The sequence below is a fragment of the Astatotilapia calliptera genome, chromosome 2, assembly GCF_900246225.1.
Source record: "Astatotilapia calliptera chromosome 2, fAstCal1.2, whole genome shotgun sequence".
NCBI lineage: Eukaryota > Metazoa > Chordata > Actinopteri > Cichliformes > Cichlidae > Astatotilapia > Astatotilapia calliptera.
The window spans coordinates 30,819,530-30,833,511 of NC_039303.1; the positions used below are offsets into that span (position 1 = coordinate 30,819,530).

The 13,982-nt window shown below is 41.2% G+C and overlaps 2 protein-coding genes across 4 annotated transcripts; both read right to left on the reverse strand.

The window, feature by feature from the left end:
• Positions 1–251: 251 nt before the first annotated feature.
• Positions 252–2,298, reverse strand: LOC113029477 (sericin 1-like). Of its 2 annotated transcripts, XM_026180366.1 has the most exons (8): positions 2,214–2,298; positions 2,071–2,126; positions 1,786–1,998; positions 1,421–1,690; positions 1,062–1,334; positions 538–969; positions 392–411; positions 252–315 (listed from the first exon to the last, which is right to left on the reverse strand). In XM_026180366.1, exons 1-8 carry the CDS (start codon positions 2,237–2,239, stop codon positions 304–306), a joined length of 1,302 nt encoding a protein of 433 aa, XP_026036151.1. In that variant the 5' UTR covers positions 2,240–2,298; the 3' UTR covers positions 252–303. The 2 variants fall into 2 exon arrangements, with proteins under 2 accessions (XP_026036151.1, XP_026036156.1); XM_026180371.1 differs by lacking the exon at positions 1,786–1,998.
• A 3,168-nt stretch (positions 2,299–5,466) lies between these two features.
• Positions 5,467–7,229, reverse strand: LOC113006380 (sericin 1-like). 2 transcript variants are annotated; one of them, XM_026142332.1, is made up of 7 exons: positions 7,147–7,229; positions 7,018–7,073; positions 6,901–6,948; positions 6,673–6,813; positions 6,317–6,586; positions 5,646–6,223; positions 5,467–5,570 (listed from the first exon to the last, which is right to left on the reverse strand). In XM_026142332.1, exons 1-7 carry the CDS (start codon positions 7,170–7,172, stop codon positions 5,559–5,561), a joined length of 1,131 nt encoding a protein of 376 aa, XP_025998117.1. In that variant the 5' UTR covers positions 7,173–7,229; the 3' UTR covers positions 5,467–5,558. The 2 variants fall into 2 exon arrangements, with proteins under 2 accessions (XP_025998117.1, XP_025998107.1); XM_026142322.1 differs by having other exon boundaries at positions 6,673–6,948.
• Between the last annotated feature and the right edge of the window lie 6,753 nt (positions 7,230–13,982).

Here is a 13,982-nt window from a genome sequence, read left to right on the forward strand (position 1 = left end):
CAGCCTGAGCAGGGTAAACTTGCTTATACCAGGCCATAAGTGGGACTGTCCACTTATGGGTCACTACAGGTTGCCAACAGAAAACCCAAGTAGTTCCCTTAAGGTCATAAACCCCACATGGGCAGGTCTAAATTCAGGCGCGCATTCGGTCTTTTAACAGATCATAAATTGAGCCCAGTAGTTACATTACATGCAATTTCTACAACCTTAGTCGTTCCCGCACCACCACTAATAAGAAAAGTGACCAGGAGTATTTCATAAGACTTTATTGATTAAACTTGTGCTCATGCCTTTGAGATTCAGCTAGTATTTTATCTGGGAGGAAAGAGGGAAAGAGTTAGTACAGTTACAATATGCAGATTGTGACATGTAGGCATTTTAGGAAACATACCTGCGTAACACCTGTGTAGGAAGGAGCAGGTACTGTTTGTGCTCCAACCTGGTAATAACCTCCCACCACTGGACTGCTCACATACAAGCTGGGAGTCTGAAGGCTCTGAGCTGCTCCAACAGCCCCCACTGACTGTGCAAAGCCGGGGTAGGGGTGGTCTTTCAGGTAGTGAGTGCTGTGAGAGTAGTCTCGTCCCTGCTCGTAGTCCTGGCTGAAGTGACTGACTGTGCCCGCAGGGTACTGGCCAGTCAGGAACAAGAAGTCAAAGGATGGATACGGACTACCCCACAGCCCACCCATTCCAAACTGTCCTGTGGCAAAGCCTGGGGATGCCAGTCCACCGGCAGCAGCAAAAGCGTCCATCGTAGCTGGGACAGTCCTGCGACCTAGTTCTTCTGTCTCCGACTGGTAGTCCCCAGCCTCAGCAGCCTTCTCATAGTGGGACAACTCTCCTGGTTGGTACGCAGGTACTGGTGGTAGAAGCGCACCAGGCTCATCAGCTGTGCCAGAGGCAAGGCTTTGAGGGTTGGGTGATGATTCCTCACCGAGCTTGGGAGGTGGGACAGCCCAGTTGATTTCTGAGAACAGCAAAATTTAAGCCAAGGTTACCAAGGATTTGGGTCAGGAGATCCTAATGATTGCATTTATACTGCATCATCACACTAGGTACCAGCTGCAGGTTGAGAAGTTGCTCCAGTTTGTGCAGAGCCAGCTGTGCTTCCTCCTGCCTGAGCAGGAGCGGAGTAACTGGAGCCGGTGTATGGTGCTGCCACACTTTGAGCAGCATGTGAGAAACCAGGCTGTTGCACTGCAACACCTCCATATGGAGCACTATAAGGCACAGCTACAGAGGAGGGGTATGGATAAGGTCCTCCCTGGCTTAGGGCAACATTAGCACCAGTATTTGCGCTGCTTCCTCCAGTAGAAACACCAACATTTGAACCTTTTGAAAGAGAAAGTCACACAACACTTGCTGGTAATGTTCACAATAAATGTTTGTAGTGCATCATGAAATATTCCATTATTTACCAGCTGCAGGTCGAGCAGCACCTCCACCCTGTGTGGAGCCAGTCGTGTATCCTCCAGCCTGGGCAGGACCAGAAGAACTGGAGCCAGTATATAATACTGGCACGCTCTGGGGAGCATATTGATAGACACCAGGCTGCTGCACTGCAACCCCTCCATACAGAGTATTGTAAGGTACAACCACAGAGGATGGGTATGCATAAGGTCCTCCCCGAGTCAAGGCAACATTACCTGCAGTGTTACTGCTACCGGGGGAAGCACCAACATTTAAATCTAGGAGAAAGCAGAATGCCTTTTTGTAATGAGAGCAATGCACATTTAAACTCATGAAATATTTCACTGGTTATAAGCTGCAGGCTGAACAGTACCCCCAGTTAATGTAGAGCCAGCTGTGTATCCACCAGCCTGATTAGGTTGAGAAACACTGGAGCTGACATATGCTGGGACTAGAACCCCTCTGTATTGAGGGCTGTAGGGAACAAGTCCAGGAGTTAAATTGGCTAAAGTTCCTCTTGGGTTTGAGGCAAGATTATCTGCAGTGTTTACATTAGTTATCCTGTATTGAGTGCTGGGATTAGAGCCTGGGTGAGAAAGAACTGAAATTAATGAAGATTTATCACAAAGTTTTGTATGTTTAGGAATGTTTCACCTACCTTTCTCAAGAGGAAGGCTGCATATATCCACAACCAGCAAGACAAAAAGGGAACCCCTGAAACCATTTGAAAATATCAATCACGTGCCTACAAAAAGTAGTCAGTTGTGTAAAAAGAGAAAGCCAACTACACCTGCCACATACCCCAGTGAGAGGCTTGCAGTCATCATTCTGAAGGCAACCAGTAGAACAAAAGGTGAAGGGTTAAAAATGCTGCGAGAAAGCAGTCTTAACCAATCAGAGCTTAAAGAAGTAATGGAATACACCTGCTGGAAAGGTGACTCAAGCTTGAGTCAAAGATAAGGAGTATCATAAAGGTGGCTATCAACTGGGCTTCAACAATCAACAATTCCTATATGAAGACAATGAGTCCAATCAGAGACATTATCAGATGATGAAAATAAAATGATGGTAAAATCTAGAAATAGTATGAAAAATAAAGATTTAAAATGCAACACTGATGCAAATAATACAAGTGATTCATGTGGCAGAAATGCATAGTATAAAGTACAAGTATAAAAGCATTTATACATTTTGTGCATCACATGTCACATCCCAGTGATAATGTGATGTGCATTTGTGCTGCTGTAACTACAGCTGGGTTTTATTCATGGTGTTTATAAGGTACTAAAGGTACAGCTTAACAGTGTGCACATATAAAACATATTTAGCCAACAGTCTTTAGGGCACTTAAACATGCTGTAAATAAAGGAATCAGTGGAGACGTAACACTTTTAGATGGAAACTGTCTACATAACCTGGCTTAACCAGGTTAAGCGTTCAGTACAAGTTACCGCAGTGATTTCCCAGGTAAAAACAGAGCCACGTCTGTGACGTGTAAAGCTTTGAGATCGACCTGCTTGCAGACTCATTATTCTCACTTCATAGTTACACCTGTTAGGTGCGAGGAGCTGCTGACTACCCTACAACAATCTCAGATGGTGTAGACGTCAAATTCTGAAAAATAACAAGGGTTCATTTGCATTTGTTATTTGGATAGATGATTCCATTTTTGTGGAAATCTAAGCAGTTTTATGCTAATCATCAGTGACAGTTCATCTCTCACTGTTCTGTTGACCTTTTCTGTGAGATGTGCGAACACTGAGCCAATACGACCCTTATTAGACTTCTAGCTTTTTGGACATTTCAGCAACATTATACATTTGTTAGGAAGAAATGTGCAATAAAAATGAAGTTTAATTAAAATTCACTTTAATGGGAAATAAAATAATTTGTCTCATGTAGGTCCTAAAACCATCTCTCATAAACAGAGCTTAAATCTCAATAATGTACAGCTGTTGGTCACAATAACAATAAACAATGAAACTGCTTAAAATGAATTACTATATATTTTTATAACATAGTGACCCTTATAAGAAACATCACATGCCACAAGTGCAGATAATAGTACCTCAGAACAGATTAAGACCAACTACAGTTACAAAGTACTTTCACATGAAAATATAGGTGAAATAGAATAAGGTTAACCGACCCCTGCTCTTGAGCAGCACATGGGGATGGGGAAAAGGGAAGATCTCTTATAATAATTTAGTTCAGTTAATATAGGAACAGCTCCAAAACCAGACCCTACATTTGCTGTTGGCTAGCTCTGAACAGCATACAGACAGAAGCAGCAGTTCACAACAAGTGACTCATGGTAGTCTTTGTAAGGTAAGCCCTACAATATGAGAGCAATAACCTCAGGGATCATATCATCCCATGTGGTAAAATACTTGGCAAAAATAGGGAGGACAAACATCCTTTTAACAGGAATACACATCCAAGAGAAATAGACGCCTGCTACGACTAGCTAGGATGCTACAGAACAGTGAGACGCAGCAATGAAGAGCAAAGAAAAACCCAGACAACACACGATACACAAAGAAGACTGGGGGTTGGACTGAAGTGAGAAACAAGTAAACAAACAAATAACAAACCCTACAAAAACCACAAATCAAAAACATATACCTCCAGAGCCCGAGATACCTGACAAGGCAAACAACTGCCTTGGTGGAGCTGAAAAGGTGATCTTTAACACAAATCTTAAAAATAAAGAGTCTGTCTATGTGCCAATAAAATAAATCATTCATTTACAGTTACAGTGGTGAATAATCATATTTAATATTTACAAAGTTTCAAATATTGAGGGCATTATGTGTGAAAGTCATCTCTATGAGCCAGTGCTCAAACTGTTTTTTGTTGTTGCTCATTTCCATATTATGTCAATGACAACTGATATCATTGATATGGCCATCTCATGGCACACGTCTATGGCTGTGAGTTCAGAAGAAGCCCCACCCAAACGCTGTTCAAAGCTTTTGCATGCTAGAGGCAGCCAGTCCAAAGGAAATTAATTTCAAGGGAGGGGGAAGGGAACTGAAATTTCTTGTTGCAGACAGGAAATGAACTTGAGAGGTGCACCAAGACCACTATAATAAAAATAAGGATTTTAAACTGCATCATGCAAAGCTACTCTAGTAATCCACAAATAAAGATGGAACTAGAAATTAGCAAAATAGTCTTCGTTGTTTTGGTCTTATATGGCCTGCAGTTACTTCATAAATGGTGGTTAATGTGAAAAGTGGAGCTGTAATGCATAGCTGTTAGTCTTTCACATGGAGCTGAGGACATAAAGTCAAGAGAGTAGAAAGGATTGTGGATTTGTAAATGCTGTTAACACCTGTGTGGGAGTGTCTGCAAATCATTGACGATAAACTGTTGCATGTTCATTTGCCATGCTAGTTACAGAAATCACAGCATTCATCTGTGCTACAAGTTTGTGTAGAGGAGTGTTATTAAAACTTGATTTATTGGCCACATGGGGGAAGCATAATATAAAGCAGCAGGCTTGTCCTATAGTGTTTATACTCAGATGCAGCAACATCATGCAATACAAATGTTCATGTTTTATGCCAACAGAATCTGAAATTTGCAAGCCAGTTACATGCCATAGATTTTTACATTTCCTCACTTTAAGACCTGAAAAGGAACTACTGTATGGCAAACTAGTAAAGTGAATTCTGTGTAGTCTCACTCCCAACATGACAGATGTCTTAGTTATCTCAAGTGCTTTAATTTCTGTGGGAAATTAAATACCTAGAATTATTAGCTTGTCTTTATCATGCCAATTAGTTGATCAGGGTTTTAAAAAGTTGCCTAAATCTGCCCAAGTTTGGAAATCATTGGGGCCTTACACTAGGGTCTTGCTTTTTGTATCAGAGACCGAAGATATACTAGAAGCTATAGACTACTGAACCATTAAGTATCCAAGGCTGACTACAGCAATTGGCATTTATCCACAGACATATGAACAGGCACTAGAGCCTTGCCGGAGTAGCAAGGGAGGGTGGGTGTAAAGCTTCATTACCACTCACTACAGAGGAGACTGAAGTCACTGTTTCAAAACACTGAAAACCAAGTTTATTGTATCACATGGAGTCATTCACCAGTTCATTGTGTTGCCCAGTTCAGTAAGCCGATTGGATTCAGCTAGTATTTTATCTGAAAGACAAGAGGGAAGTGTAAGTACAATTACAACATGCAGTTGTGGTAAAATTTAGACATTAGGAAACATACCTGCGAAACACCTGTGTAGGAAGAAGCGGGTACCATTTGTGCTCCAACCTGGTAATAACCTCCCACCACTGGACTGCTCACATACAAGCTGGGAGTCTGAAGGCTCTGAGCTGCTCCAACAGCCCCCACTGACTGTGCAAAGCCAGGGTAGGGGTGGTCTTTCAGGTAGTGAGTGCTGTGAGAGTAGTCTCGTCCCTGCTCGTAGTCCTGGCTGAAGTGACTGACTGTGCCCGCAGGGTACTGGCCAGTCAGGAACAAGAAGTCAAAGGATGGATACGGACTACCCCACAGCCCACCCATTCCAAACTGTCCTGTGGCAAAGCCTGGGGATGCCAGTCCACCCGCAGCAGCAAAAGAGTCCATCGTAGCTGGGACAGTCCTGCGACCTAGTTCTTCTGTCTCCGACTGGTAGTCCCCAGCCTCAGCAGCCTTCTCATAGTGGGACAACTCTCCTGGTTGGTACGCAGGTACTGGTGGTAGAAGCGCACCACGCTCATCAGCTGTGCCAGAGGCAAGGCTTTGAGGGTTGGGTGATGATTCCTCACCGAGCTTGGGAGATGGGATAGCCCAGTTGATTTCTAAGGAACAGCAAAATTTAAGCCAAGGTTACCAAGGATTCGGGTCAGGAGATCCTAATGATTGCATTTATACTGCATCATCACACTAGGTACCAGCTGCAGGTTGAGAAGTTGCTCCAGTTTGTGCAGAGCCAGCTGTGCTTCCTCCTGCCTGAGCAGGAGCGGAGTAACTGGAGCCGGTGTATGGTGCTGCCACACTTTGAGCAGCATGTGAGAAACCAGGCTGTTGCACTGCAACACCTCCATATGGAGCACTATAAGGCACAGCTACAGAGGGGTATGGATAAGGTCCTCCCTGGCTTAGGGCAACATTAGCACCAGTATTTGCGCTGCTTCCTCCAGTAGAAACACCAACATTTGAACCTTTTGAAAGAGAAAGTCACACAACACTTGCTGGTAATGTTCACAATAAATGTTTATAGTGCATCATGAAATATTCCATTATTTACCAGCTGCAGGTCGAGCAGCACCTGCACCCTGTGTGGAGCCAGTCGTGTATCCTCCAGCCTGGGCAGGACCAGAAGAACTGGAGCCAGTATATAATACTGGCACGCTCTGGGGAGCATATTGATAGACACCAGGCTGCTGCACTGCAACCCCTCCATACTGAGCATTATAAGGTACAACAACAAAGGATGGGTATGCATAAGGGCCACCCTGGCTTAAGGCAACATTACCTGCAGTGTTTGTGTTACCTCTCCGGTAAGGAGTGCCTGGATAATAGCCTGAGGGAGAAGGAAACATTAATAGAAGTTAAGCACTACAGTTTGTATATATGGAAAAGTTTCACCTACCTTTCTCAAGAGGAAGGCTGCATATATGCACAATCAGCAAGACAAGGACTGAACCCCTAAAACATTTGTAAAAGATCATTAACTATAATAGGCCAGAAGATCAGAAATTAAAATACACTTGCCACATACCCCAAGAAGTAGTCTGTTGTCATCATTCTGAAGGCTACAAGCAATAAAGTTGACTGAGGTGAAGGCTTATAAATGCTGCCAGAGAGCAGTCTTAACCAATCAGAGCCTAATGACTAAAAAAGAAACACCTGCCTGAAAAGTGAATCACGCTTCAGCGTAAACTGCTCAGGTGTTTGAATGAAGATAACACATTTTAATTTGTGTTTGTTCTTTTTCTTGTTGTTGTTGATGATGATTATATTTTTTGTTGAAAGCAAATGCAACTTTAATCCAACCATTAATGCACCTTTTTCTCCTCTCACTGTTCTGTTGGTCTTTGTTGTGAATTGAGGCACAGCATCACCTTTGATCAGATTTCTAGTCTGTTTGAAAATTTCAGCGTCAATATAAAAAATGTAAAACAAAACACAAATAATGTATCACAGTATCACACCAATGTAGTACTGGTGATGGAGGGAGTGGAAGAAATCCCTTTCAATAACTATTCACTGAGAGGACCAGAGAATTGGAATTAGAGTGAGAATGATAAAAGAAGTAAACAACTACACGCAAACAAAAAGATTCACCAGTAAAAACATTCAGCTATGGAGCCGGAAACAGCTGGAGAACGGGGAGGAAAAGGACACATAAACACCAGATGTCAGTATCAAAAACGCAAGAAATGATTTGTTATTTTTGTTTTTATTCTTAATTTATGTATTCATATATCCAGTTTTCCCACACTTTTGATGACTCTCATGCAAACCAGTGAGGCTTTATTCTTATTTACATGTAATCCTATATCCTATAATCCTGCGGAACACAATATTGTTACGTTTTATTCAGCGCATTTTTTTCCTATGGTCACACGGTGGCGCAAAAGGACCGTAGGCACACTTCACGAGCTAGCGTATATCAAACACATAGCTATTAGTTCATCATGAGACAGATGAATAGTACAAGGAGTCGAATTTAGTGAAGACGAGCAAATGCAAGTTTTAATGAGTATTTAAAGTTATTCTAATTAAAATATTTGATTCTTTTTAAGAAATTAATTTTTGTAGAGGATTAAACCTGAGCAAAGACCAGAGCTGGGAGCAGCAAACCAGCTAGTACTCATATACTAAGAGGGTGTGTGAGAGCGCAGAAGCCTCCCGAGTCCTTTCTCCCGGCTGCTTTCATGTTACAGGACTAACAATGTGTGGATTTAATGGACAATGGGATCGCTGCAGGAGATCACAATATCACGTAAGTGTACATCCTCTTACAAAGACTTCAGACAAAGCTGCCGACTAAAAATAGACTCGAAGCTGTTTTCTAATGAGGGCAGGCCTGCCTGCAGTTTTGTGTGTGCACACAAACAGAGCATCAACATCATACGGGTCTGGCTGTGCAGACACTGCACCAAGCAAGATTACAGCTTAAAAAAAAACACACTGACGCCTCTTGTGTTTTTTAAGCGCATACAGCAAATAAAAAGAGTAAGAGCTGATTAGTAGAATCACATGCAACTACACTCATTGTTTTAAATGTAACGACTTTTAAAGTTGACCTAATCTAAAGATGTGGTCAGACTCATGTGATGTAAGTGCCTTTGGAGGTTGCGTGGTTGCTTGTGCCAGAGCACAAACAAACCATTAGCACTTTGTTGATGTCAGAGGTGAACGGTCATTCTGATGTGATGTGATTGGAGGGTAACGGTAATGCAAATAAACAGTGGTTATAAAGCAAGTTATGCAGAACCTTGAAGCAGGAGCAGAAGATCACAACAGGTACCACTCCTTTCACCTAAGAACCGAGAACTGAAGCTCAACAAAACTGAATGGTACTTATAGTAGATTGGAAAAACATTGCCTGGTCTGATGACTATCGATTTCTGCTGCAACATTTGGACTACCAAGTAAGCATTGTTTAAACACCTGGACGCTATTGCTGACCATGTCTATCCCTCTACGACCATAGTGTTCCCATCAGAAGATGGGTACACTGTGGTCATAAAGGGATCCAGCAGGATAACTCACCATTTAAGAAATTCACTGTACTCAAATGGCCTATAAAGCCACCAAATCTTATCCAAAAGAGCATTTTTCAGATGTGGTTCAATGTAGGAGTGCATCATGGATGTGCAGCAGACAATTCTGCTGCCACTGTGTGATGCTGTGATGTAAATATGAACCAAAATCGCTGAGCAGGGATTCCAGCACCTTGTACCACAAAGAATTAAGGTAGTTCTGTAGGCAAAAGGTACTAGCATAGTGTAACTAATAAAGTGACGGTGTGTGAATGTATGTGTGCTTAAAGAATAGTTTCCTAATTTTGCAAGTCTGTCTTAAAACAACACCCATTTCCTGTTGTCACAAACAAAAAGGGCAACTATTGCTACTTTGCTCTTCCTGCTGTTATCGTTCTGGCTTTTAAGATAGAAGGCCGAGATATCTGTGTCCAAGTCTATATCAGTATTATTGATTGGGACAAAATCCACAGCTCCCTCTCTTTATTTTTGAACGTTTATCTGAAGAATGTGGTTGTGGTCTTAAAAGGAATTTTAAAAAATGAAATTAGAAGATTCTTTACCGTCTTATAAACTTCAAGTAACTGCATTTTTATGCATCAACTACATCATCGATCATGTGTGTGGAAGGGTTTTCTTGGTGTTCAGATATGTCCACCGAGTTAAACGAAAAATGATTATCATTAATTATGCATATATGAATGCTTTGTTGTCAGTAAACAGATTGTTATTTAGAGAGAAACTCAAATCTTTCATCTTTAGTGATTTATACTGAAGTGTGAAAATTCATCATTAAGGGTGGGCGGGGAAAGTTGTCAGATGTCATCTTTACGGGGGAAAGAGTTAAAAACGCCTGTTCTTTAACTTTTAAACATTAACTAGGTCTGTGTTTGTCCGTTTGCCAAAGGTCACATGGTCATTGATTCATTCATACCAGTGAACCTTCACATTCAGTCATAGGTACTCTCATTCACTTCAATTTTGACTCCCTTCGTATGCAATAACAAAGATTTGGTCTCTTGGTGTGAAAAAGTGAAGCTGTTTCAACTGTGCAGGAGTCTATGACAACATTACCCTGCTGCTCACTTGATTTACGAACTCAGTAGATACTTTCCTGATTGGTTATGGCTTCAGTTGATAGTTTTAAGTCTTATTTACTACAACATGATCATCATTTTGTTTTAGGTTCGAGCTCACTTGTTATTGAGAAGTTGCCGCCACATCAACAGTCAGATCCACCCCCTAACTCGTGACTGATGGCTCTTAAAAACATCCTGGTGGCAGGCAAAATGCCAAACTTCAGGTTTCAGAAGTCACAAACAAACGTCACACCTGTTCAGTTGAGGAGCTTCCTCATCCAACCTGACAGCCGCGCACTGTGCAAGCCAAAACTCGCCAGCATTTTTGAACAGTACACATAAGTTAAAGAATAAAACTGTAAATCTTGTGACAAAATCCTATGTTTAGAATTTTTGTCACCAGCTAATCTCATAAGTCACATGTGGCACTAACTTTTTCTTTTACCTAAACGTTTTCAGAAAGAGGAAGTAGTGAGTGTGATGTCCCGTGGTTTCTCTATTTGGGGATCGAATTTTAAAGAAATATAAATTCGATGACATGTGACAATTTCCTGTCCAACGGTTTGCTGATGTTGGCACTTATCAGACTGGCACGAATGAAGAGTGTGTCTGACTGCCCGTTATGCAATACAGCACACACACACAGATTTCCATCACTTCTGAGGATTGATCACAGTCATTTTCTGCAGAAGACTCGCACTAAAATACTGATTTATGCATGTATGTATGTTTATGTCCAATCACATGAATAATCATATAGATGCATGTGTTTTCATATCAGAACACTCATTTACTTTTTCTAAAGCCCATAACCCTAAAGGCAACCATAATGACACCTGCACCTGGTTCGATTCATAATCAGACAAATTTCTAAGCTTCCAGATACACCCAAAAAGCTCCAGCATCACTTTTATGAAGCACATTATTACCAAAGTCCTCTTTGGTGATCTGATCTTATAGTGAAATGCATCCCTGTCTTTTTTTTTTTTGCAGACTCAGATGAAAATCTAGCTTTGTTGTAGCCTAGCTTACAACAAAAACTGTAAGAAAATCCATTCATCAATACCTGTAAAGTTGTTGATTGGTGGGTGGTGGTCAAAGTTTGCAGTGACAGTAGGAGAGACCTTGACTCCCTATGAGGCCCCCACCTGACTCCAGTCACTCACGTTTTGCGATGTGCATGATCCTGTTTAAACAAACCAAAAGACAACAACAAAAACCAATGAGTGAAAAATTTGAGGATTTAAAGTTCTGTGAGTGAAAAAGAGGAAGAGGAGAAAAACGCTAGAGCAGACAGTGGTGAGTGGAGCAGATAATAATGAATAAATATAATGCAAAATAATTAAATGCTGCTGCCTTAACTTTTGGGGAGTGACACTTGAATAACATAACTTCTGGTCGCACAACATTGTTTCTTTTGTTTACTTTGCCAGTTAACATTAACTTAGCTGGCAGTCAGTCGACTCTTAACTCTTCCAGTCAGTCTGGAGAGAGGAGCTTCTCATCTTTAAAACTCAAAAAAACCTCCAAAATCTGCCTCAGGTCAACCATGTTTTTGGGTCTTGAGAAAATAACAGTGGGCAGGCCAAAGGCTGTAAGCAGCACTGGTCGAATCAGCGCTCATTGCATGTTGATGTGGGTTTAGTTCTTTAAGAGAACTTTTTAATGTTAAGATTACTATGTGTATTTTTTGATGCTAATTAATATTTTTATTGCCAATCGAGTGTCAGCCTGTTATACTGTCCTGTGAACTCTGGCTGTTTTTAAGAAGAGCGCAGTTTACCTGCATAGGCCAGCCCGCCCAGTGTCATCCTCAGCCATGCTAGTTACCACGACTGCTGCAGAAGCACTAAACTACTTTTAACTGAATAATTATAACTGAGCTCACTTTTGTCAGCAATATGGATGTTTACGTTTTTCATTACCAAATTGTATTAATTATTGTAACTTAGTGTTAATGCGTATCAGTAGACTTCAGCTGAAGGGCCACAGTGACTTTACTGGGTGAACTTAGACCCATCCATAACTAAATAATAAAATTTCATCACTCCTCAAGACCTTTTGCTGATTTTCAGTCCAGTTCTTGTGTAATTTGGCATACCTCATCCTTTTTTCGACATTTCCCTTTTTTTAAAAATGGCTCTGTGACAGCTGCTCCTCCACTGAGACCATTTCTGATTACTATTTTATGCGCATCAAACTGTGTTCCCTTTGGCATTCCTCATAGATTTGACTAAAGGAATGGGAACAAAATATCTGTTTTGCATCAGGCTGCTTGTAACAAAGTGCCTTAATATCTCATTTAAAATTGGTTCTTTACTAAAAGGTCTGTTATGTGTAGTTGCAACGATGTTTCATCACTTGAGTTAGGTGCATTTTTATATAGGCCCTAGTTGACTCATAGGTCAGTATTAAGTGGCTTAACAAAGATTTCATGGACTAGACTGGACTGAAAATGAGCGAAAAAGCAGCAAATGTTCAAAGAAGAACGTCCAGAAAGCCTTGGAAACTATTATTCAAGACTAATTTAAACAATTACGAGAAATTCTGGCTTAAATTATAAAGAAATGAGCGTTGGCTCAAGAACTTTGCACTGCACTATATTAGCTCATGTAGCATGTCTCAAAATGCTGGGATGGGTCAATAAAAGGCTGGACACTGGACACAGCATACCAGCTGTCAGCTGCTTTGAATTGTGGTTGCAGTGAGCCAGCATATAATGGAGGGCCTAGGAGAAAAGGTACGCACCAAATACATTTAGTTTGTGTGTCATGGATATGACTGGGATTCATGCTAAACAATGGTAACTGTGGTGTTTGTACTCCCTTAATCATTTGTGAGGTAGAGGTAGAAACTTGATCTGTCTCTCATTGGTGAGGTTTGAGCCACAGCGGCAGAAGAGAAATGTGAAAGTCAACGGAAATGTGCCCTTGTTCTCGTTCTGCATCATCATCCTTCGAGCGAATAAAATGTACGCTGGCACATCATTCTTTACTTGTTACACTCACTTCCTCCGTATCATGTCACCTAGGGTCACCATTAGAGTTGGAGTCCACTTTGACTACCGGGACATTAAACAGTGACTCTGGACTGTGACCAGAAAGAGTTCATGTGCTTTAAGACCTTTGGTCATCTTTCCAGTGAGGCTATAGCTCCACTTGCATGCACATAGAAAGCTTTGGTTTCAGGAAGTGTGCTCAAGCTTGTTGCGTGTCAAGCCATGAGTGTGTGAGCTGTGTCTTGTGATGAGTAGTGATGATGATATATATGTGTTTTTATAGTAATACTTCCATTTACATCTCTGCCCTCTCATAACACCCTCTTTAACTTGTTGTAGCAGCAGAAACCCATTGATACAAAAACAATAAGGTAATAAGAATGACTTTAAACAGTTTGTTTTGTAACTGACATAGATCACACAACAATATGTGCTGCGTTTTCTCGTTTGCTTTAGCAACAGTGACATCCTGGCATCCCACACCCAAAAATGCAAATACAAACAAATCACATGTTGGTGAAATTAAATTACTTTATTTGTTTGTTGTAATGTCACTGTCGCCATTTTCCATCCTTCCCAACAACCTCAAACTAAAGAAAACTGACAGAAAATCAATCACCATCTGGTTATAATCAATAATCTCTGGAGTCTGAGTGCAGGCTGTCTCAGTGACTGTAGGGGACCAAGCAGGCAAAGCTGTGCTGTTGAAAAAGTGGGTTTCATTTCAATCAAAATTAAATAAAAGCATTAAAAAATAATATTTAATGCA